Source organism: Tetranychus urticae, chromosome 3 (genome assembly GCF_039701765.1).
Source record: "Tetranychus urticae isolate SD_2017Ah chromosome 3, NJAU_TeUrti_SD_1.0, whole genome shotgun sequence".
Classification (NCBI taxonomy): domain Eukaryota; kingdom Metazoa; phylum Arthropoda; class Arachnida; order Trombidiformes; family Tetranychidae; genus Tetranychus; species Tetranychus urticae.
In genome coordinates, this window is record NC_142960.1 from 13,045,822 (window position 1) to 13,071,973 (window position 26,152).

At 32.2% G+C, this 26,152-nt stretch overlaps 1 protein-coding gene and 2 long non-coding RNA genes across 4 annotated transcripts; 2 read left to right on the forward strand and 1 right to left on the reverse strand.

Annotated features, from left to right (window-relative positions):
• Positions 1-15,237: 15,237 nt before the first annotated feature.
• LOC107359823 (uncharacterized) lies at positions 15,238-19,238 on the reverse strand. Its single transcript, XR_001568165.3, has 4 exons — positions 19,103-19,238; positions 18,466-18,738; positions 17,066-17,571; positions 15,238-16,912 (listed from the first exon to the last, which is right to left on the reverse strand). It is a non-coding gene; the product is annotated as an uncharacterized LOC107359823 (long non-coding RNA).
• Positions 19,239-19,663: 425 nt separating this feature from the next.
• On the forward strand, positions 19,664-23,140 carry LOC107359822 (uncharacterized). Of its 2 annotated transcripts, XM_015926398.3 has the most exons (6): positions 19,664-19,869; positions 20,258-20,426; positions 20,507-20,574; positions 20,656-20,771; positions 20,856-22,394; positions 22,513-23,140. In XM_015926398.3, the coding sequence occupies exons 1-6, from the start codon at positions 19,832-19,834 to the stop codon at positions 22,860-22,862; spliced, it is 2,280 nt and encodes a 759-aa protein (XP_015781884.1). In that variant the 5' UTR covers positions 19,664-19,831; the 3' UTR covers positions 22,863-23,140. The 2 variants fall into 2 exon arrangements, with proteins under 2 accessions (XP_015781884.1, XP_015781883.1); XM_015926397.3 differs by having other exon boundaries at positions 20,656-22,394.
• A 430-nt stretch (positions 23,141-23,570) lies between these two features.
• Positions 23,571-24,848, forward strand: LOC112538584 (uncharacterized). The gene is made up of 2 exons (XR_003081775.2): positions 23,571-23,917; positions 23,988-24,848. It is a non-coding gene; the product is annotated as an uncharacterized LOC112538584 (long non-coding RNA).
• The last annotated feature ends 1,304 nt before the right edge of the window (positions 24,849-26,152 follow it).

Below are 26,152 nucleotides of genomic sequence, written 5' to 3' on the forward strand. Positions count from 1 at the left end.
CACTCAGCACAACACGCATTTCTTTTAGTGGTCCGACTTTGGTCTCATTCTCATCTCCGACAGATTGAGGTTCAGGAATTTCTTCATTTGTCTGAGACGGCGAATTTGGCAAAATATCTGGTTCTTGGATAGCTCGTAAGGTATCTACACTAGATTTGATTCTTTTGTTTATTGAGGCAATTCCACTATACTGCCGTTTCTGTGAAAAACTTCCACTCATGGATTGAGTTTCAGAAAAATCTTTATCTTGTCCAAAACCAGAATCTGGTTCAGTAGTGTTTTGGTTTGAATTTTCAGTGGAATCTATATCAGATTTGTCACCCTTTTTCGGAGATTCAAGCTTCTTTGACTTTTTATCACTTTCGCTTGCCATCTTACCACTTGATTCACCAAACAAGTTTGACTGCGATGATTGACTATCGTTATCTTCTGGAAACTTGTCCAAGTTATTGTGACTTTGTGATTCTCGTGATTTCTTTCTCGTAACACGAATATTATCATCAGGGTCGTTTGATTCTTGACTCATGTAATCCGCCGGATCGATTTCAAAATCCATTTCTTCGGTGAGATAACTCGAATCCTGTTCAGAAGAATCTCTTCCAGAAGTTTTAATCAGTAGCTGAGTTCTGACATAATGCATGGCTTTAGCAATACTAGTGTGCAATGCTTTTTCAACTAAAAGATCGTATGAAAGCTTTCCACACATTCGCACAGCATGATCTGAAAATAGAATTTAGAATTAGAATTCAATCTAGAATTTTGAATTTTTCAACTTACCTAAAAGTGCTCTTAGTCTCGAGACACCTAAACCATTTTCAAAAGCTCCTTCTGCAGGGTTCGCAATCGGATTCTGGTGATTCCAAATAGTAATCAGAGATTTTCGACCTCCTGCTCCTCTCAGAGTGACATCCGTGATCCAATGATTCGGAAAAGCGAATTTAACAATTGCACTTATGATGAGAGTTGGTTCTAATTCTTCGATTTTCGATGGAATATTATTCATTGCTCGCTTGTATTTCTTAGTAGGCACAGGTAAAAGACCTTCGATATATGTGAAATTTCCACTTTCATATGTTCTATCATATGTTGGAATAAAGTAATTATCTGGTCTTTCAGAAATTCGCAATTTAAATTTCGATTTCGGAGAATCGTCTCTAGATTCTAGATATGAATATAGAACATCAAATGTCCGAGCAACTTTAGCATGAAAAGCTTTCACTGAAGCTTGAGTGATAGAATATCCAGCGATCTCTTGAATCTCTTTAACAACCTCTTTTACATGTTGAATAGAAGGTTTCACATGTTCATCTTCTTCAACTTTGACCATTACTTGTTTGCTTGAGCCAGCTGCTTGCAAATGTTTCCCTTGATTAGAATCTTGATCTTTTTCATCAGCAAGATCGATTTGAACAATTTCTTGTGGTTTTTTCAAAGGAGTGGAAGTTTTAGGAAATTTTCCTTTTTTCTGAGAATCTGCTACTTTAACGAAATGTTCAAATTCGGATCTTTGAATTTTTTCCAAACTTGAAACACTGATTTGAGTGAAATAAATCAAACTGGAAGAAAGCCAAATATTGATCTTCTTTTGAGCATTAATATCTTTTGATTTCTCGCAAAAGATTTTATAAGCTTCAGAAACTTCCTTAGAATCATCTGATGGAAAGAAAAGAAAATGGAAAAGTTATAAGAATTTCAACTTTCTAAGAATAATTTTATATTCAGAATAATTTCTTACCTCCATATCCAACTATCATAGCTTTCAATGGTTTGATTCCTTCAACGGCAATTGAAACTGTATTTTTTGATGAAAGACAAGCTGGTTTTATATCACATGGAATGAGATCTCTATGGCACTTAAAGCCGAATGGAATCAATTGGTCACCGATTAGTGGATCTTTGATCCTGACAACAGCTACGATTGCCTTTTCTTCCTGCTTTAAACTCAGCATTGTAGCAATTAGAGTTGGTTGATTATAAATTTTCGTTATTTTGGAGCGACTCTTATTACTGGACGGAATCAAAATAGTTTGATTTTTGATTTTTTGGCACAAATTCATAAAACTTTCACTGATTTGAATGAAAAACTTTTTTGTTGTAATAAAAGCCACGCTAAATCAGAGTAAAATACACATTAATAGTGTGTAGTTTTAAAATTGTTAAAAAAATAAAATTGAAAGATTTCCTCTTCCGATTGATAAGACAATCTTTGAAAGATAAAAATTAGAATAGAAAATAATTGTTATCAAGAGTTTCTTCCCCCAATAGTTGTCAAGACAATTATCTTTAACGGAAAGTGAAATCAGTCACGTGACTTTCTACCCCCATAAGTGTTTCCTTGACAACTATTGAGTCGAACAAAATTTGTAATTTTGTTTTCTAAAATTGAATTTTCTATTTTATCTTTCTGATTAATTGTAATTAAATCCGAAAATATCGTCAAATTAAGTTTCTATTAATCAGTGCTTCAAAATGTCTGCGAACTTTTTCAATTTGAATAAGATAAAAAAAACTAAAAGAAGTCAAAACCGTCAGTTGAAATCCCACCATAGACAGCTTCAACACCTTTATGTTGACAATTTACCAAATTTACCTGTGCCAGGTTCTAGATTCCAACATTTGGACAATATAGAATCTATGAATCTTGATGTGGAAACAAGTTCCCAAATTTCTCAAGATATTAATGGTGAATTTGAACCGATTCAAAGTTCAACAGTGAATCCTTCATTGAAAGATTATATTGAAGGTTTCTTCTCTTCAATGATGTCACACGTGGGTTTGAATCTAACTAATGCTAATCTTGTTGTGAATTTAATCAATAATTTGAATAAAAGATTCTCAAGTGATCCTGTGATTCTGCCTAATATTCGTTATTTCTGGGAAAAAAGATCCAAGTCTTGTGAATTGATAGTTTACATTCTTTGTGATAATAATCATGCCCATGGACCTTATATTGGAGAACCAAAGCTTTACTTGCCTTTCAAGTGTTGTGATTCTATGGTAACTCCAGTTTTGAAGGAAAATAAATATTTTCTACATTTACCATTGAGAAGTCAATTGAAATCTCACCTTTCTTCGATCAAAGATTCTGACTGGCAAGTTGAAATTCAGAATCAATTCCCTTCAGATGTTTCTAGTGCCATTCAAGCGAAAAAAGTCAAATCTTTTGAACAAATTGAAACAGTGAAAAGATTCACCCTCACTCTCCATGCTGATGAAGTTGTTGCTGGAAATTCTTCCAGTATAAAAATTTTTCCTATCTTTGCATCAATCAATGAACTTAAGCCACTTGTTCGAAAAAGACGTTTCTTCTTAATTGGCCTCTTTGTTGGAAAGAAAAAACCGAGTGCTCAAGTATTCTTGAATCCAATTTGTGAAGAATTGGAATCTTTGGAAACTGAACCATTAACTTGGCTACGAATGTCTGATGCAGTTTCCATTCAATCAACATTCCACGTTGTTGCTGTAGTTGCTGATGCACCAATGAGGGCGTACCTGAGATGTGCTCGTCAATTCAATCACATACATGGGTGTGATTGGTGCTTAGTTCAAGCATCAACAGTCAATAGAGCTAGAATTTTTCCTAATTTAGCACGAAATGAATTGAAAGATCTACGGAGGAAAAAAGACGATTTTCTGAGATTCAAGGAATATCAAGAATCCGAAGAATCAAATAACGAGAATCCACGTTTTGCCGGCTTGGTTAGTGTTTCTCCTCTTCTCAAGCTGAAACACCTAGATATCGTTGATGGGTTCTCGGTTGAACCCATGCATTGTATAATTCTTGGAATATTTCGTGGCATTATGTTTAAAGGATGGCTTGGCGATGATAAGGACATATTTGAAAAAAATTATAACAAAGTATCATTCAAAAAAGAGCTTTCAAGAAGAATCGTATCTATTTCTGTTCCCTCTGATGTGAGTCGAATACCCAGAGACTTAGAGCAGATAAAATTCTGGAAATCTGCTGAATATGAGAATTTCTTGGCTTATTACGCCCTTCCAAGTATTCGTGGACTTTTGAAAAAAAATGTGATCAATCATCTATCATGTTTGATCAAGATCTATTTCTTATCTTCTCACGGAACAATAACGCAGGATAAATTGGAAGAAATTCAAAATTTAATTGAAGAATTTCAACAACGGTGTGTTGAAATTTATGGATCTCAATTTCTCACTTACAATATGCATATTCTTTCTCATTTACCGGAATCTCTCAAGTCTCTTGGTCCATGTGGAAACGTTTCTTCATATCCCCTGGAACATTACATGGGAATTTTGAAAGAAAAGGTAAATCGATCTTCAAATATTGCACCAAGTTTGGTTCGCACATTCATAAGTGATTTCAAGCACACGGAATTTCTTTCCAGCAAAATGAACAATTGGAATCTTACCCCGAAAGAGAGAAAGGATTTTGGAATGTTGGAAGTGGATCAAAATTCACATACTAAAATCACTTACAAGCGGAAAAAGTTGAGTGAAAATGCAAAGCAAAAAATTTTAACCACAATCATGCAAAGTACTGGATTTGACGTTTCAACAAATTGTCAGCTATGTGAAACAATTTCGATCAATGGAATAAGATATTCGTCGAGAAATTACTGTCAAGACAAACAAAGAGACGATTCAACTTTAAAAACAGTCGATGGGGAATATATCTCTATCCAGTATATAATAAGACAAAATTTTGATGAATTTCATCTCTGTGGTCAGCGAATTCGCACGATCGGTGTGAAAACCTCTTTCAAAGGTAAAACTGGATCTTTTCAGTTTGATCTGGGATATTTGAATGAAATTCAAAACAATTTTCTAAATGATCCTATCAATATGATAATACCATATGAATCTGTTTCGAGAAAATGTATTTTGATTCAAAGTCAGAAATTCCATTTCAAATATCACAAGAATTTTATTATTGATCAATATTTAAGGAATAACTAGATGCGCTATCGAAAGATTTGTCCGCTACTAAAGCTTTAAAAGCTATTATCAAATTCGAATTTAGATTAACTTCGAGTGAAAAGCTAAAATCAAATTCATTTTCCATGTTCTTAGATTCATTCACTAGTTCTTTTGTTAATTGATTAGTTTTTTGTTTAAATCAACAATTAAAATTGTTCATCATCTTAATTTGAAAAAGTGAATCATTTTTAATTTCAAAGAATCAAGATTTACCTGAAATAAATCAAATTCAACTTCATCTTTAATTGTTTTTGGATTTTAATTCTCGTGCCATTTTCAACGCCAAAATGGAGTTTAAATGCTTTTCAAATCTTCTTCATTTAGATAATGAATCAAAAGGTAAGATTTTAATTTGACAGTTTTCATATTCTTATCCTGCTAATTTCAAAGAAATTTATCTGAAATTTCTTCCTATTCTAGTTTCTGTGAATTTTAAATTCACTTCTATTCCAGATGATTTCCAGGTGGAAATAAAACAAGATTTTTCTAACGTTGAGAAAGCTACTGGTAATAAAGAAATTGAATCTGATGATATTTTGAAAACACCAGATTCAAAAATAAAAGATGAAAATTCAAGATTATCTTTCCATGGAGAAGAAACAATGGAGATTGATATGATTCAAGATAAAATCGAGAATCAAGTCGAAGAAATGGATTTCAGTCAAGAAATCAAAGACATGGAAACAGATTAAAAGATTCTTACCATTATTTTTATCGCTGTTTTTATGAAATTTTCTAATTGAATTAGTTCAAATTCCTATTTATTACCAATGAAAAAGATCTTATATTTTAGATACTCACAATCATGTGGAAACTTAATTTTTGAAAATTGTTAATAAACATTTATATTTGAAATGTGAATTTTTGTTTTTGTTTTGAATTCCCTCCAGCGACACCTATCGTTTCATTAGAAACAAAAATGAAACTTGAAACCGCGAATTTCGATTTGATAAATCCAGAATACAAGATCATTGATTTTTGTGAAAATGAATCTTTTTTGAAAGAAATATATTTCATTTTCCTTCATCAAATTTTTGAATGATTTTGATTCCGTACCGGAATCAAAAATGATTCAAAAAATGCGCTTTTTGCTTCAACATAATTTCATATGTTGATTGGGTGATAACATTTCCAGAATTGAAGTTTTCTCTTATTTACAATTCATATTCGCAATCAGATTTGCTCAAGTTGACAGGTTATCACTTGAACCTTTTCTCACTCAACAATTAACAAATTGTACAAGTTGAATTTTTTTGTCATTTTTCTTCTTCTTTTTGTCAACTTTTGTTTGCTTTTTCCTTAATTGTCTCGCTTTTCAATCAATGTTGCAATTTGAATGTAGCTTTTGAAAGCTCAATATCAATGTTTGTTTACCCGTAATGATACATAATTGTGATTAAGTGCAATTAATTACACTTTGCAAGTTTCAAATTGTTGAGTAAATAATTGTTTTGATAATTCTATTGGGCTTCATTGGTAAAAGGGTTAACACGAATTACGAGTTTTTTCTTGGTAAATGAATTGAACATTTGTACAGTTTACTGTTAATATTTTGCTTCCTTAAATTGGCTTGGATGGCAAGTGTTGGATGATGAGGAAGATGCGAAGAGGCGAAAAAAATGAAGCTTCAAGATTGGCTCAACTTGAGAAGGAAAATAAATTTTGGAAAAGATGGAAAAGACAGAGAAATGGAAAGAGAGAAAATACAAAAAAAACTCTTTTTCTCTTCTTCTTCATCATCAGTTAATCATGAAAGAGAGAGAGAAATGATAATGATGATGAAAATAGGCAAAGATGAAGAAAGGGAAGAAATAGTAATGTCGAAAGAAAAGTGAAGCCTTTGAATGATGATGAGAATAAGAGAAAGAGAAAGATTCATTGGTGAGAAAATGTGAAAGATGGAAAAAGATGATGAAAATGATGAGAAGGATGAGAATGAGGTAAAGAGAGTTGAAAGTGAAAGTGAGTTACGAGAAGCAAAAATGGGTATAAAAGATATGATGATGATGAGGAAAGCAGATGATAGTGAGTCTATGAGTTGTTTGCCTTTATCGTAAAATTGATTCTAGGAAAGTAAAGGGAAGATCGATTGACAAAGAGAGAGAGAGAAAGAGAAGGATGAAAAGAACAAAAAATGATGCGAAAAGATGAGATGACTCTTTTAGCTCTACTTTTCACTCCCAGTTTCTCAATAGTTTTTTTTTCACTCTTCCTGATCATTTGACTTTAACCTGAAAATATTGCCCTCAGCTTAATAAACATTATCATCAACTTTATCATTCTTACTCATTGCTCTTGCTCTTCATCTTCCCCATCTTCATAATCTCTATCATCAACATGAAACTCAACCAGAAAATGAAATTCTCTTGTTGTTGATTCTGTCCGAAGAAACGGAAAAACTTATAAAATGTTTATAACAAATGAAACAATTGAGATTCTAGGAAATGTTTAAAGTCAATGAGCATGATTCAAAGTTTCAAAGTAACTTTTTAAATAACTTTGCATTTACAATGATTTTGCAAAACTTTGTTTTTCTTTATCAGAATTTTGAGGTTTCAAGAAATTTTTGTCAATGAAAAGTGAATCAGTTTTGATAAAGTTTTGCGTTTTTTATAACAAATTTAGAAACATTGAAAATGATTTTGAAACAAATTTTGAATCTTTTCAGGGAAAAGAAAGGTTTCTCTATTGCTATTAGCATTGTTAGTGTTATTTGGGAAACTCAAATTGATATGAAAATATTATTATTAGTCGATGATACAAAACCAACTCCCAATTGATAAAGCAGTCTCACTCCCAGTCTTTTGACTCTTTCCTTAACCCAATGGAATCACTTGAATCCCGTTTATATCTAATTTTATCGATAATCGATTTCTTGTATCTTTGTTACTCTCACCTTAACCTCTCATGCGCTTATCATCATCTCTTCATCTTTCATTTTTTCTCTTCTGCCTTTTCCATTTCTCGCTTTCCTCGAGATTCACTATTAACCTCAGCTCATTCATTCATCCAATCTTCTCTCTCTTTTTCGTCTTCTTCTTCTCCACACTTTTATCTGTCTCTTGGGCTTTTTTTCATTTCTATTTTCTTCCCTTTTCTCTTTCTTCAACGCCTTCTCTTCTTCACTCTCTCTCTCTCTCTCTCTTTCTCTTCATTTATTATCTTCTCATTTCAACTTGCACTTTCTGAACTGTTCACCAGAAGCTCAATGAATCCCATTTGAAACTTTTGCTCGTTTATCACCATGGATTCCGAGAAGAAGAAGAAGCAGAAGAAATGAGTTCTTACTGTTCTTCCACTGTAATCTCATGAAAGATGAAAATGAAAACCATGATGATTGAGTTTAACCTGTTAGACTGAATGTTCAAAGTGAAAGATGATTCTCATAATAATAATGAGAAGAAGATGAAAAGCAATAATTTGCTTTTTCCATCTCTTTTTTATTTCACTTTATTCAGTGAAGCGACCAAATTTTGTCGAACAGGAGAAAGAAAAGTTGAAACAAAAAAAGTTTTAAAAAACAATTTTTCACATTTTAATCAAACAATTTGATTAATACAACCAATTATCAACACAATTTATGTTAAATCGATATCAACAATCGAACAAATGAGACTATAATTTCTCGAAGAAAAAAACAACAAAATCATTTCAATTTAGAAAATTAATTTTCGAAAAGATTCAAAACTTTTTCAATGATTCAGTCTGAAATCTTGTAACTCAGTCAACTGATCAAAGTTGAAATCAATTTGCATTTACAAAAGTTGATTAAAATAAAAAGTTGAAGAAGGCAAAAGAGCTTAAAAATGTAATAAGTTGAGGTTGAAAAGGGCACAAATATAGAGACTAAAGATTGGGCGAAATGGCGAAAAGTTGAGGTTATCTTTGTTGTTTCAACTGAAATGATGAACATGATTGGAAGAGCAGACAGAAAGGAAAGGAAATTTAGACAGAACAAGGTTAAATATTTTGATTCATCATCAGCTTGTTAAAGAAGTTAAAATGATAAAGTAAACGATTTTAAAAGAGCAACAAGAAACTTACTTTATATTGATAAAAAAAGCCTTGCAACAAGGAACCAGAATATCGTTGCCTATTCAAGGTCGCTCAATATTTTGTTCAACCTCAATAACATTAATGTCAACTGAACAGTTTCAACTTAGCCCATGTTCCTCAACAGGAAATCCAAGTATATTTTTAGATTTCCTTTTCTTCATCATCTCACCATTTCCATGAAAACGCATTGAAACGCATTGAATCATTTTACAATCAAATTGTGTCCATTTGCTTCGTAGGTAAAAAAAGAAAAACCTTTTTTTTCATTTTTAATTTCAGTCTCAGACATTCATGAGTTTGATTAAAGATTCATTGATCAATTTCGTCTTCATTTCAAATCTCAGGAGAAATCATTTCTATCGACAATTTGATCGATGATATCAATAATTATCCTCGACATTATCTTGATAAACTTCAACTTCGTTATCATCGTTCGAACAATTTTCACACAATTTTTGCTGTTTCTCAATTGTTGGCGAAATGCAATAAACTTGAACTGAAAAGTTGAACATGGAACATGATTGCCATCGCTCAGAGTAAAAGCTGTTAAACTATCAATTTGGTAACTTCAATGTTCATTTCATTGTTAGAAGGCAATGATTTTTTGAAAAAATGTTTCAATTGATCCTTATTTGGATTTACCTTTTCTTTCAATTTTCAGTAAACATTGAAATCCATTGACTCATGATCGCCTCTGAGATCATCATTTGTTCACCAATAATTGTTAGTGATTGTGATTTACAAGTTGTTTTGCTTTACTTAACAATCTTTACATAAACTGGACAAAAGCCATTCTAAAGCATGAAACTTTATCTCTCAGTGTGAATAATGATTAACTATGATGATCATGTTTGTTGTCAATCAAGACATTCTTTGCAATCAACTAAATCAGTGTGTAATTAACAGCAAGACTTTCAGGGCAATCAGGTTTACTTGTTTGTCGCCAACTTGTTGGTAACATTTTGCTTTAACAAATCAATTACTTAAATGTTACTGAATCATCACCTTAACCAGCAAGGCCACAAGTTAATCATTAAACAAGTGTCGATAAATTGTCAACAGTTAACCAATCGTTGATTAATGGAGACAAGTTTGTTTAACCAGTAAAAGGCATTTCTTTTTTTGACTTCATTGTCTTTTCATGGAATCTTGTCAACCTTTGAAAGTGAAATGATGAGATATTGAAGAAACTTGAAAAGGCCAGAATCGATGAATTGAGGGATCCCAAAGTGACCTGAAAAAGAAACGGGAAAAATGTAAAATAACAATTATTATTGGATAACCTGATAATCTGAATCATGTTAACCTGTTCAACCCAACAAATCATTTTAAATAAGGTCAACACCTTGAATTGTTTACGTATTTTTACATTCAATATTAACTGTCATTACTAGGATTAGCTTTGGTTAAAAGAGGATATTTCATTGAAGCTCAGAATTGGAAAAATTGAAATTCCATTCAAACTCACGTCCATTCATTTAATTGTTTCATGATTGACCTGAATGACACTTGTTTCAAATCATTTTCTAATCAACAATCTGAATCGATATTTTTTCCGTTTTCATTGTGATTACTTGAAGTTGGAGAAGAAATTTTTCCTTTTTTTCTTGCGTTTCATATTCACATGTTCTTTTTCTTGTCAATTGTTGTCTAATTTACAATTAACCAGTTTTGTTAATTTATTTGGATTTTTCTTGCTTTGCTTTCTTTCAAAGGTTTATCTTAATTGTTACTCAATTGTCAACTTGAATTGAAATTAATGAGAAAAGTCGAAACTTGTTTGATTTCACTTCGAGAGTTCATTTTGTATTCAGTGTTTTCTGATCCAAACTACCTGATAAAACCTGTGAAGACACTTTATCTCATTGCAATTGATTAGATTATCAATGTTATCATGTTAATATTGTTGATTATAAGTTGATTAAGATTTGGTGTTTTCATTAGTTAATTAAGGTTAACCAAAAAGGTTGATAAAGTCTCATAAACCTGATTTATCAAAATTAACATCGGCAACATGTTTCGTGTTCGATTCTTTCATCTTATTGTAAACATGTTGACACGGATGATAAAGAGGTTAAATTTTTTGCAGTCTCAACAATCATATGGTTCATAAATTGACTGATTATAAATCAAGTTACCGTGTTACCGCACATTCAGGCTCTGAGATTTTAAATGATTACCTCATATGAAAGTTTTTTTCTCAGTAAAGATGCGTTTTGTGTCTGAATTCATTTAGAAAAACTTACGCTCTAAAAAACCTCTTACTAGACAATGAACACTAATCTGATAAGATTCTACATCGTTCGTTGATTGTTAGCTTGTTAACTTTCTAAAATCGTATCGATGGCTCACAATACATTTTATCAGCAATTTATCAAAGCCTATTTCTGTTTGAATGCTCAACGTCATTAAATAGCGCAATATTTAAACGAGAGAAAAGGCACAAATACCTGACTGACTAACAAGTGCAGCTTTTATTGGCGAAGAAACTTTGTTCTGAGTTCGTTCACTCATAAGAGCAGAAACTATTTGCGCGGTAACACGGTAAGTAAATAATTATTATGGATATTGACAGCAATGAGATGAGTAGAAATTTCACATTTTGCTTAATATTTTTCATGACGTAAGATTAAAACTTTATATATTAAAAAGTTAAACAAACATTATCAGGTTATTGTGCATTAGTATTGTAAATGATTTTCAGTTAACTGATTTTGATGATTATGGTGAATAATTTGATGTCTAAAGTTAATTTTATCTCAATGAGAATCCAGCAATCAATTTATTGTTTACTCGATTCTTTGTTGCCGTCAAACCTAATTGTTTTAGTTAATAGGTTTTGATCATAGGTCTATGAATGTAAAGTGATGATTAAAAGGATTGCTCATAAGGTATTTTGTAAGTTTATAAAATTGTAAATTATTAATTTAAAATTATTGAAAGGATTTTCTGTTGAGGGGCCTGAATTTTATTTATAATTATCCTGACAGTAATTAAAGCTAAATTTGTTTGTATCCATTGCTAATCATGACCAAATGAGTGAAACATGGAGCATCTGATATGCTAACAATTGTATTAAGTGTGTTGAGGGTTTAAGCAAATAAGATAAGTGATATAAGCTAATAAATCGGTTCATTGAATCATTGATTGTTAAACAATCAATAGTTGACCATTTAATAATGTTGAAACAAGAAATAAAAGAAACAGAAGTAAAAGAAATAATTCAAATGATGAAAAGGTTTAAATTGTTGAAATGGATTAAAAGCAAATTGAATGGAGCAGTTACGGATCTGGAACCAGACTTGTTTTTCATGATGAAGATAAAGTTGATCATTATGAGGCCAAAAGCCAAATATTTCATGATAATAATTAACATTAGTAAAAGGAAAAGAAAAGGAATTGCGGGAAATTTGAAAATTTTACCCGTTTGAACCAAATTGTGAAACTTGTTTTAATATAATAAAGATGATGATAATGAAGAAGAGTGCAGATGAGAATGATGAGGATGAAGGAATGATAATCAGCCAAGGTGATGATGATAAACATGAACAGGATGAAAAGAATGTAACAAGAATTGTAAATGAAATGACAAGGATGATGAAAAGGAGAAGATGAAGATGAAGAAAGAGAGGGACAATGTGAGTTATATCCTTTTCCATGCAATTTGTGAATAGTTTAGGAAAAAGAAGGAAAGAAAAAGAAAGAGAAGAAAAGTTATTTAATTCTTGAAGGAATCAAAACTGATTCTCAGGTAACCAAACGCCTCTATCAATGTCTTGTTCATCATTATCATCATCTTTTATCTTTCCATTCCTGGTCTTCTTTTTTCTTACCCTGACCCCTGTTGAGAAAATCAATTTGAACAAAAATTTCTCAAGATGATCCGATGATTACCCTATTCTCATCATCATCTTTTCATGGCGCGCTTTTTCAACTCACCATCATCTTCATTTGCCTCTAACTTTTCATCATCATAATCATCTTCATGTTGCCTTAGCCATTCCAACCAGTGTCTCACTAGCTGAGGATCCTGTTTAAGCAAAGGGGCACCTCATCCGATCTCTTTCTTTTTTCTTGTCTTTAGCGTCTTCTCTTCTTTCTCTCTCTTTCTCTCTTTCATCATCTTCACAACCAAATCGATTACAACGCCTTCTTTGCTTTCACCTTGACGGAAATACCTTTGGCCTCCAAAAGCAGAAAACCTTAACACGATTTGTGCAATGCTTATGATACCAACAAACAAAGTCTCCCTCATCTTCATCTTATCGTCTTCTTCTTCTTCTTCTTCTTCTTCTTTAAGAAGTTTACTTCTTGCCTTGAGGCTTCCACACCTTTTTTTTATGGCACACAGTCTCACTCTTTTCTTCATCTTCTTCTTCTCATCATCCTCATCTTAATACGTAACAAGCAGACAACTAGACCACCACACAGGCTAACCAACCTAAGACCACGACCAGATCGTTGTAACCAGCAATTAATAGTCTTTACTTTTATCGGACGTTTCTTACTTTAAATCTTTTCTCTTTCTCTTCTTTCTTTTCCTCTTTTTCCTTCTTATCACTTCTTATTCCTTACCACTGTTCAACATCGAGACCTCCGACCAGGCCAACAATTTACGAGATTCGTTGAGTCGGCAACAGCAAAAATACCTGACATTTCAATTGCCATCTTTTTCCCTAACCTTTAACAAAGCAAAACAAATGTTAACAAAATTTACTAACATTTCTGTTAATACTTTTTATCATTTATTTATATCATTTTACATACTTTATATTTCAACTAGCGCCATCTTAGGGAAATCATGGAAAACTTGAAATTCTCAATCGATAATTGCATGATAAGTTTATGTTATTAAAAGCAATTCACAAATGTTTTAACAGCACAAAACAAGTGAATCGAATGAGCTTAAAAGGAAAAGTTGAACGAAAAAAAAATCAGTTTTCAACTCTGATTATCCAATAATAGCCAGACTGATTCAAGATTAGCCAAATCAGAATCGTTAACAATTTGACAGTTGCACTTGTAACTGAATCAAGTTAAATTATACAACAAATCAAGAGCCGAGAGTGCAATATGATTGAATGGCAAATGGTTTCATAAAATGTTTCATAACAATTTAACCTGATCATTACGATTGCTGTTATTGTTATCAAATATGGTTTGGTCAATGAAAAAAACATTTTTCAACTTTTCAAATTGCCAAGCAAAAGTAAAGGTTTCCTTTGCTAAATAAATGTTGAGATAAAATCAAATGAAATGACGCATATTATTATTATATAAATATGATAACCATGATAACCATGATTTCACTATTAGGAACTGGAACACTGTTCAAGTTACGAGAAGACGAAAAGGAAGAAGAAAAGAAGAGAAAAACATTTTCCTTATAACTTTTTTCCCTCTCATCTTCATTATCTTCAAGAGTCTCTTTGGTAACCTTTTTTTCCTTCTCAATCTTGCTTCGCCTTTTTTTCCTCGATTTATGGTAACAATGAACAAGATGATTTTCTTGTGATGATTTGGATGACAAGGAAGAAGAAACTTTTTATAAACAAAAAGTAAATGAGAAAAATAGTTGTTCGAATACCCTTTAACCTCTTTCTTTGAGAAGAGGCATCGAGTCTATTACATGCTCATGCTCATGTTTATAAACACACGAATGATAAGGGATGAGAAGCGCCTCATATCTTTCAAGATATCGACCAATCTCTCGAGTTTTTGTTCAGTCGAAAGTAAAGTAGACACAACCTTTTCTCTCCTCTCTTGTGCAGGCGAATAAGATGATGATGATTGTACAACCTGATGTTCATGGCGAACAATGATCTTTCTCATCTTCCTCTCTCTCTCTCTTTTTTTTACTGTTGTTGTTGAAACTCCAAAGACCAAAACCAGAGACACAAACAATGGCTATGAAAGATGATGATAAGCAAGAAGATAGACTTTGTATTATACGCTGGGAGTGAGTTCACTTATATTATTATTATTGTATATCATTCCCTGATTCGTTTCTTTCCTTGTTCGCCTTCCTTTCCTGATGGATCAATAATCTAGATTCAGTGTCTTCCCTCTTTCATTCCATGAAAACGATATTTATACACATTCTTCTTCACTGTTTATAACTTGCCTTTTCCCATTATTGTTGTTATTAAATATAATTGTCCATTTTTCTTCTTCTTTCATCATATTAGTTTTATTCAGGGTAAAAATGTATTAATAGAGGAATCATGAGATAATGTCTTTTTATTAGCTTTTTCATTATCAATAGTTTTGTCCATTTCCAGTTTTGTTGACTTTTTCATGTTTTTTCATTTTTTTGTTTGAAAATTTTTTGCTCTTTTTTTATCATTTTGGTTATTCGTTGTTTCAGTTTTGGGTTAATTTTTGCATTTGAAAAATTCATGTGTTGAGCCTGGGAAGGACTGGGAGTGAAAAATGGATAAACTTGGTTAGTTTCATTTGGTGATAAATAATGGTTCAGGGTAAATGTTTAACTAAGGAATGAGGAAAGTTAATAAGAAATGATAATAACGATAATGGTTAAGTATTGTAAGGAGAAGAATATAATTGAAGGAAAGAAAAGGAACCGAGAATGAGGTTTGAATAATAATTCTGGTCAAATTGTAAGTGTGATGAAGATGAAAGTGATTTTGTGAATTACTTGAGCTGTGTGTTTGTGTATATACAAAAAGGAATCAGGAAAAAGTCGAATGATAATGATGATGACGATGATGATGATGATGATGATGGAAGAATGAGAAGTTTCCGTAAGAAGAAGCAAAAAAAAGTATGAACATGATGAAAGGGGAAGGAAAAGGTTGGGGTGAAAAGAGAGTAGGATGAGAGTTGGTCTGGACAAGCTTTATACCAACTTGTTGTTGGACTACTTGAAGAGAGATGATGAAAGGGATGAAAAGGAGGGAAAGAGGAAAGAGTAAGGGATCGTGGATAGTCATTGTTGCGGCTGAGCGATGATATTGATTAAAGTAGTTCTTAACGACATTGAGGTCATTGATTCAATTTTGTTTCTCCTTATGAACACAACGGAGAGAGGAAAAGGTTTCACTTGGAAGATTTTTATCTTCTCTTTCTCTTCTTTCTCTCTCCTCTTCTCTTCTCTAACTTATGCTCACTCATTTACTACTCACTCATCATCATGATATATCTAGGATTACTAAGTGTGACTTTTATTCACATATTTGTAATTCGTTTGCGAACTTGCTTTTTACAAGTAAAAAGAGAATTTTTTTTCTTCTTTCCTTTCTCTTTTTACTCTTTCTTTTTTCATCTTTTAACTTTATCTGAAGATTTATCTGGAGATTCATCATCAGATTTATCATCTTAGCTTCTTATTTTTCTGGTCTAAATCCTTTTTGGTCTGTCTCTTGCTCTTACAATTGAATGGAGGTGAAGCTTTTTCAGTTTGTTTCATTTGTTTCATTTTCATTTTTATCTTTCTCTTTATGATTCCTTCTTATGAAAGGTCACAGAGGAGTAAAAAAATGAAAGTTAAAAGATGATCAGAAAAGGGAAGATGGAAAGAGCAAGTCTCTTCTCTATGGGTTTTTCAATGTTCATTGATTCATTTCAATAAGGAATTCAGTGACCTTTTTTGATTACATTTACCCAACTCTCAAAACCAATTCAATCTAATCACGTTTTCAGTCTCATTCTGGTTATTTCATGATAACCTTTACGATCAAATTGTAGTTCTCCAATTGTTGTTGGTTAACCGTCTATCGTTTTTCATTAGAAGACCATTTTTAAACTTGAATTCCAATTAACATGATTAAACTTTGCTTTAAACCATTTTCATATTGATCGTAGTCTTGTCTCGGTCAGTTAATGGTTCATTCCAGTCTTTATGTTTGCCTTCACATTTACTTGTTGTGATGAATTGCTAAATTGATAAAAATAAAAAAGAAATTAATGTTAATTAGTAAAAATTACTTTTCTTACTTTCACAATTAACTCTGGCTTAACATTGAAACAAAATGAAAACAAGTTACATATTCAAGGATATCAGGTAACTTGTTATGACGACAATAATTACCAATTCATTTGGGTAGTTAGTTAACAATCAAAGTTAATCTTTGTCTATAAACTGATTGTGTACATATTAATAGCTTTGGTAATTGTGTTTTGTTTTGATTTTGTTTCAATCTTTCCAAATCAAAAATTATCTTCTTTTTGTGGTTCCTTCTTTTCATTTCTCACTGTAAATATGGCCAATGTTGTATGATAAACAATACATGATTTGGCAAAAGTTTGAATTCATTTTCAAGGTTGAATTTTAGTTATTGTTGTTACTATTAGAGGGAGAGATGATGAAGATGAAGATGAAGATGATAAAAGACTTCAGGATGAGAATGCGCTCTTAATGAAGAATCCAAAGTTGACTTGATGATAACGTTCAAACGTCATGAAGTTTTTGTTACTTTCTCCAGCCTTTAGTTGAAATAAACGTTTAATATGTTGATGATGTTGCTGCTGTTGTAGTTGATGATGATGATGATGACTTGATGCTTCTCCTCACCTGTCGACAGTCAAGATAAGACGCTGAAAAAGAAAAGAGAAAAGGACAGATGAAAACGTTGCTGGTTAAACAAAAATGGTTAACTTTGTAAACAAACAATTAGATTTGTAATAGTGAATGAATTACAACCAATTTGTTAATAATTTACTGTTTAGTAATTTGTTTTTGTTTGGTTAAATTGAGAGTTAAATTGTTGATAAATTTATTGGTTAAACTGTTGGTTAGATTGATTAACTGTAACCAGTAACAGCACTTTTTGGGGTTTTTTACTTGACTTGGTTTTATAATACTTATCAAAACACCATTTAAAAAAGCCTGCAACACAATTTAACAGTTGATACGAATCATTTAAGTATTTACATTCTAGTTTGTATTGTAAGTGTTTTTGATTGGCTAAAACCAATCAATTAATTTTTTAAATTAATAATACAATAAATATGCAAGTATTAAATGTGTGTCTGACTTGTTTGACTCTAATATTAATGTATGTTGGTATGGTAATTTTTGTTTTTCAATATTTGCGTTGGTTGTGTGAGAGTCAAAAATGGAAAAGGTAAAAATAATCAAGGTTAATATAAGTAAATATCTAAATGGAAATGATATTAGACTTTAAATATTGATTATATACTTGTTGTTGTTGTTGTTTTTTTTCATGAATCTTTGTATACAAGTACAAAGATTGTGTTGAGTCTAACAATGTTTGTCTGTGTGTGTGTGTTGTGTGAGTATCCAAGTTAACGTTGTACCAAGCATTGAAAAAAACAATGTCACAGTAACAATCAACAAATGATATGAAAATCAATTGTGATAATAAAAAATTCTAGTTTTACGCAATTTAAACTCAATAACTATCATTACCATTTAAATTATAACTTATCATTACTATTGATATCATTTAACCTCATGTTTCTACTTACTTAAAATTACCAGGAAAGAAAAGAGCCAAACCATGTTGAAGGGAAGCAGTTCTTGATGCTGTAGTTTATAGTAGTAGCTTTACTTTGACTGTTGTTATATCATCCTATCTCCTTCTTACGCTGTTGTAACGCTCATCGCCCCTTGGTTAAGAGGTAAAAGAGGACAAAGAAGACTGGAAAAAAAGAAAAGGCAGAAAGAAAGGAAAATATGATGATCGGTTATCTTGTCTCTTCATCATCATTGTAGAAGCTCCCATTTTCCGTGTCCAATACCTGAAAGAAAGATTTGGCTTTAGTCTTTTTTTTTCTTCTACTTGTATCCAACAAAAACGAGTTTGGTAAGATATAATACACAAGGAGGGTGGTGGTTGTAGTGGTGGTAAGAAGGGTGGGAGAGAGAGAGGAAAGAATGAGATGATGATGAAGAAAAAAGAAAGAGAAGATAAATGTGGCTGTAAAAATTGCATTCCGATCTTTCTTGTTTCCCTTTCTTTCAACCTTTCTTTCTCTTGTTGCTCTCACTTGAATCCAGAGAAATAAGTTCAATAACCATTCGCGCTCTTTTTTATCTCTTACTTTTTTCCTCTTTCTACCAGCTTCTCTTCATTCATTTTCATCATCATCATCATCTACTTACTTTAAACCATTCAGCCTTTCTCTATTCATAATGATGAACCTACAATCACAAAAGCAACTTAAACATCTGGTTGGGCGAATCAGAAAATTAGGCAAACTAGTGACATCTATTAAAGCACTTCAACACTTTGAGCGCTCTTTTCAATTTAATAACCAAAGTAACTAATCATTGAGTAACCAGAAAATGTAACCAGTTACTATGTTCAGTTACTTTTTACTTTCCCCTCTTAACCAAGTAACCAGAGAGTTTCTTATTTTTATGCTTCCCCCTTGATTAGTAAATTAAATGAACAATTGAAAGTAAACCGTTTTTTTGTCATTCAAATTTTATTTATTCAGTCACATTCTGCTTATCCTTTTCTCTGTTTCCCCTTTTTCCTTCTTTCTTTCCTCTAACATTACCTTTCTTACATCATGTTGATCCCAAGAGATCAACAACAAATCCTAAACCAGAAGACGATGAAAGTAAATTCGTTTCCCCTTTTCGCTCTCTCACTCTCTTTCTTTGCTCCCTGATTTAAAATATAAAGAGAATAAGACTGAATAAGCCAATGTGTTCTATTCCTCTCTAATTTCTCGTTACCTAATTTCATCTTTTCTTTACCGGTTTCCCATTTTTTTTATTTATTATAAGTACCTTTGCCTTGGTCTTTTGTACCACCAATTTGGATTATAGTTTTGCTCGACAATCAACATTCGGACATACATTGTTTAAGGACCTGGTTTAACCATGAACCAAGATAGTACTTCGGACACTGTTGTCAACAGGTAATTAACCATCATTTCTACATTAAATGACCTTTACTTTCATTTTATTGCCACCTCTCTACTTAGGTAATAAATGTGTGTGTGTGCATCTTTTCAGCTATCTGTTTTCATCATGATTTCTGGTAAATCTCGTCTATACTGTTCATTCAGTTCTATTTCATCTTCGTTCCGTGGATTATTTTTTCTTTCTGTTCTAAGATTATCGTAATTTTTTAGAGTAGAGGCATTTTGAAGCTAATAAGTTGTTGCTTTTCAATATGATTGAAGGCTTTAAAAGCTTAATGTCTTTAAGATTATTCCAACTTACACATTGATTTAAGCTTGAATTCTCTTGCATTTTCCATGCCATTAATATGCTTCATTTTTTCCCACAATTTCATTTCGATAGTCTTTCTTCCGAATTGGAAGCCCTCAAGGAAATTTATCTTAAGGAATTCCAAACTGAAAACGAAGAAAATCGAACCATTGTCTCTGTTAATTTATCTCCATCAACTGCAGATCTTAAAGATAAACAATACGTTTGTTTGACGCTCCAACTCACTGTTTGTAATGATAAGGTAAATAAGCACCTTTCACTGCTAGTTTTTGCATTACCTCAGTCGATTATTATCAAATTTTTCTGGTTCCTGTTTTGTAGTATCCCCAAGAGTCTCCACTGATCCACATTCGCAATCCTCGAGGTCTCAGTGAGGAAACTGTTACAAGGTAGAGTATTAATTTTCGCTAATTTTGAACTTTACATCAGTGTGTTTAAATATTTTTTCATTTGTATCTTTTATCATCTAGGATTATCGCTGATCTTAACAAAATTGCTGAAGACAGGAAAGGCACAAATATGCTTTATCATTTAATTGATTTTGTTAAAGAATCTTTAACCTCCAATAATTTCCCAAGTGATAAATGTATGATATGTCTTTATGAATTCACCAAGGAAGATGTATTCGTGGTTACCAAATGTTTTCATCATTTTCACTGTTATTGTTTAGCTCACTACATACAGAAAACAGAGGCAGAATCAACAGAAGCGAATGGACCTGCTAATGGAGAAAAGTCTAGTGATAGTGATTCTCAACCATGTCCCGTTTGCCGTGAAGATCAAGATTTTACTAGCTTAGTAAAACAAGTTGATTATCCACCACCTTCCTTGTCGAGTAAGCCTATTCCAGGAGAAAATGTCATTCTGGAGGAAGCCAGACAGAAGCAAGAATCGTTCGCACCAATATTTGAGAAGCAGCAGCAGCAAGGTGGTATCATCAACGAGGAGGAAGAAAAGAACAAGTTTTTACTTCGAACATCAGACTCAAATGCAAGCAATCCCAGTTCATCAACCAGTGAATCTACTTCTAAACAGAATTCACCTTCAAAATCTTCAGAAACTTTGAAAGCTAGTGTGATATCAGCTGATACCAATCCAGTTCCACAAGAGAAAGTTAAAGATGATGCTAAGTCAGGATCAGTTGAATCTTCCACTTCTAATGGACACCTCACAAATGAGAACAAAGTAGACGAAAAGGAAGAAGATGGTGATGACAAAAATGAAGAATGGTCTGATGCTAAGCCAGAAATATCTTCGGATATTGTTGAAGTCAAAGACGAATCTAAGGATGAATCCAAAACATCTACTGAATCAAAGACAGATGATCCGTCCAAATCTGAAGCTGGTTCAAACAAGGAAGAAACTGAGATTACCAATGGCAAAACAGAGAGTGAGACTGAAGCTAAAGATAGTGCAGCAGAAAAAGATGGTAGCAAAGATAAATCAAAGCGCAACAAATCTAGTCGTCGAAACTCACGACGAAATCGAACAAGATCTTCGGGACGAAGAGCAAGTGCCGGAGATGGAACCACTAAGACTACTAATGGTGATGATGTTTCTCAAAATAACGGTCGACGTAATCGTTCTCGACGACGAAACCGAACCAATAGTTATGATCCAAATACATATGGAGGTGACCCCAGATCTCAAAATTACCGACCAAATAATCGTGGACAACCTCGAATGCGAGGACGTGGTCGAAACAATAATGTTGGTTACTCAAGTAATGGAGGTCTTCCATCTCCCCCATACAAGCGCAATTTCGGTACTGCATCTTATGCTGAAGAGAATAGTAACTATCGATCTGATGCTTACTCTCAAGACACCTATCGTGATCGTGATAGACCTGGTTTCTATGCTGCTCGTGTCATTAGGCCGAGTGTGGGAAACAATGCAAACACTAAAGTTCGAAATGGAACAAGAGGAAGTGAAGATTCTTCCAAAGCAAGTATCTCTCCTCAAGCAGATTCCAGCGAAGTAACTCAAAGTACAAGTGAACAAGAGCAGCAAACTCGAACCCGCAGTCGAAGTAAGAACAAGCGAAGGAATCGACGAAATCGCACAGCAAGTCGAAGCCAAAATGGACGTCATAGTGAAAGTGATTATCAAAATTCCAATCAACAAGGGAATGACTACTCAAATTCTAACTCTAACAAGATGAATAACCGTCAAGGTTATAATTATAACTACAATAACTACAGATCTCAAGGTTAGTTGATTACCAGTTTCTTTCGTTTGCAAACCTTAGACTATTGGTCATCTTGGTTTGTTTAACTTTTACTCACTTTCAATTAATTTATTTTCGCTTCCCGTCTTTATTTAATTAGGTTCATATGGGCGTAGTTCATATGGAGGAGGCTATTATAATGGTAATTATCCAAACTTTAGCTATGGGTATAGTGCTAACTACAATGGATACGGAAATGGGTATAATAATAATTATAATAACAATTACTATGGTCGTTACAATGGAAATTATGGAAACTATTATCGTCAAAGGCCTAACTACAATCGAGTTCAACAGCGTAATGATAATTATCGACCCAACTACAAGCCCAGAAAAAGGACTGATACTGGACAAAGCCAGTCGTCTGTAAAATCAAACAGCAATAATAAGACGACAGAGACTGTCCCAGTTCAGACTGAAAATGGAACTGTGGTTGAAATTGTTGCTTAAATTTCGAAATTTACATTTAAAAAATTTGTATCTCTTTTGTCACTACCCTTTGCCGTAATACTTAATCTTTAGATTCAATTCGGCAGTTATAATCTGTAATCAGATTAAGAAAAAAAAGTATGAAAAGTTATGAAAGGAAAAATCAGTTACATTGGGATTTGATTTTTCTCTAACTAAAAAAATATTTGGAATTATGGTGAAGTTTTGAAAAACAAACTTTACTAAGAGCCTAAACTGATCTTTTGAAATTTGTAAGAAAATAAATATTTTGGCTCTAATCAAATCGTTCCAATTATTCCAATTTTTATCTCGACAAACAAAGTTGCCAAGTAAGACTTGAATTTTAATCAGTCTACTAGAGCTCCAAATTGAAGATGAAATTGTCTTCACATTTCTCTGGCAGAAATAAATAGAAGCCAATAATCAAATTAATCATCAATAGATTTTACAGAAACACTGAATTTATCACAATATTAAATATTTGTTCAAGCTGATTACTTGATGCTTAAGAATCGGTTTTTGCTTCAACTTTAACCCGCTGAATAATCAAAGCGTAGTTTATGTGACTTTAACAGGTTTACGATCTAAAGATTGAATCCAATGTTGCCACCGAAATAAATGTAGGATAATATTCGCTATTTATCTTGACACTTGAACAGCATTTCCTAAAGCTCGAGATGTAATCTTTAAAAATTAAATCAAAGCTTGCAAATGTTTACTCATAATTGTAGTCTAAATAACCAAATTATCTTGAAACATTTATAGACTTAGATACAATGTCAAAAAGTTGATACTTTGATGATGATAAACTTTAGCTCAATTTGTTATAAAAGTGTTCTAATTGTCATTTAATCGGTTAAAATTCGTCACTTGATTGGATGAAGTAGCAAAGGCCCTCAGAAGATGGCGTTTCCTCCAACGTTTTCAGTTTGTCAAAATGGTTTTGATTTTTAATCAGTTTGTATCATTTTTCAGTTAAACATTTGATTTGTTTACTTTTTATTCATTCCCTAATAAGCGATCTTCAGAAAAAAGTCTCAACCAACCAAACAATAGTAAGTATTACAAGTATTTATTCCCTCAATTCCATGATTTTAACAACTTTTTATCTCTATTGTTTCCCAGGTAATGACTTCTGACTCGCCGTGCTTATTGAAAGGATTTACAGTAAACTTGTATCTGGATTATAATCTGCTTGGTAACTGGATAAACGAGCTAAATTGCCTTTAAAATGATCTACTGTTAATTGTTGTTCCATCTATAAACCAGATTAGATCCCTTGCTTAGTTACTGTTTTAAATAATTAACTGGTAACAAATGGAGTATAAATTGAACAAGAATGGATAGCAAGCTTTGTTTTTCAAACCTCAACCCTGGAGTAACCCAAGAATAGAGATTAACTCTGAAACAAGGTTCAATAAAAATGTAAATTAACCTGAAAACAGTCCTGATTAGTCAACAACTTATTTATCCACTCTATTTGCAAAAAAGAAAGATCGAAAGCCAATCTCTGCTTATTAATTGAAAATGGCCATTTCAAATGTTCCCTTTGCTTCCATTGTTGTTGGATATGTTGAAAATGATTTATAACTCATTCATCTTTAATCAAAATCACAATTTGTTTACAGCATCTGTAACTTTCATGCATTAAAAGCATAGAAGGTTACAAAAAATAAAAGCTTGGTTTGTATTCAATCAGCAAGCCAAACTCATTTGAAACATTCAATAAAAAAGTAAAGGCTTGAGTTGTGTTTAAATAATAATGTGCGAGTAACCCTAATAAAATACAACAATCTACATTGTCCAAAATTTGAAAATGAATAATCAATGTGAAGGAAAGAGGATCAACTCAAGTAAAATGGTTCCTTTAGTTAACTTCACCAACAGGAAAAAAAAGGTGAACAAAGTTGAGAGTCTCAAAGGTAAAAGTGAAGATTTGAGAGAAGCAAGTCTCACAAGAGTATTCATGTTATTAAATATTATAAATTTACTTTCATCATGGATCGTTTCATTTTCAAACATTTACCTCATTATATTTCATCAATAAATATCTAAATAAATATGCACAAAAAGAGTTGAACAGCCATTTTAGGCAATTCATTAGGTTAAATGTACACTTTACCGGTTTATCCTGATAAAAGTGTTAAACTCTCGAAGGATTTTTTTCTAGCAAAGTTGATTCCAAGATGAAGGATTCATGATTTTCAATATGCTTAATTGTCCGTTCCTTGGCTCAACAATTGAACCTTTTTAAACACACTTTGCAACTCAGTTAACTCGAAGCAAATTGCAAAAAAACCTGCAACAAGAAAAAAAATCAAACTTGAATTCAATGTAAAACATGAGTTACAATAAACTTCACCAAAATCTTGACTGAAATTTTTCAATAAACTGGTTATTCCTGACTAACCTGAACACTTCATGAGCTGTAACCTTTCATCAAGAATAACAAAATTTTGATTTCCACAAAAAGATTGAGCAAAATAAATTTATCTCAAATCATTTAGACTAAAATGTTTCTAATTACTTTTGTTTTGACCAAAAAATGAAAGCTCCAATTGAAAGTGAAAGGTCAAAATGAGTTAACAACTGGACAAACCTTTTTTTGTGTGAAAATACTTGAAACTGTAAACCTGAAAGGCTTTTCGTTCGAAGAAAAGTTTGAAAAAAAAGAAGAAAAAAATAATAAAAAACTAGGAAGAAGAGGAAATGAGGAGAAGAAGAAGAAAATGAAATGAGCTAAAGAAATTGGAACAATGCGAATAAGAATGAGAATTATAATAATACAGAAGAAATAAAATTCTGGTGAAAAGAAAGGAAAAGGTAAAAAGCATAAAGAATACAAGATATATTAATACAATGAAATAACAGAATAGAAGTTAGAAGAAAGTAGAAACGAAATTGTACGAATATGTCTTGAATCTGAAGCATTTTATCACAAAATTTATCACTGAACGTGATGTGAAAATATGACAACTTGTATTATTGTTATCAGCCTTTTCCTTGCAGGGGACATTTTTGCTGGCTTTCTCTGAGTTACTTACTTGAAATGTACTTTGAAAGATTAAGAAATGTAATCAGGTAACTGGGAGGGAAAAGTGTGATAAACAAAAGTCGATAAGTGATATTTACTAATAATGTTAATCTCATGTTTGAGCTTTGGTTTTTTGAGTTTAAACTCAATTTCAAGTTGTGTGCTGTTTAAAGGATCGTTTAATGGCCTTATTCAATAGACTCTTGTCTCGATGTTTTTCACTCCCAGTTATCCTTTCATCGTTTTCAAATCTTTT

Bases quoted from the DNA above. Each gene is read 5' to 3' on its own strand.
- LOC107359822 (XM_015926397.3), top strand. From the start codon at position 19,832: ATGAACCAAGATAGTACTTCGGACACTGTTGTCAACAG. The intron at 20,427-20,506 runs GTAAATAAGCAC...CCTGTTTTGTAG, and splicing joins TCACTGTTTGTAATGATAAG to TATCCCCAAGAGTCTCCACT. The intron at 20,575-20,655 runs GTAGAGTATTAA...TTTATCATCTAG, and splicing joins AGTGAGGAAACTGTTACAAG to GATTATCGCTGATCTTAACA.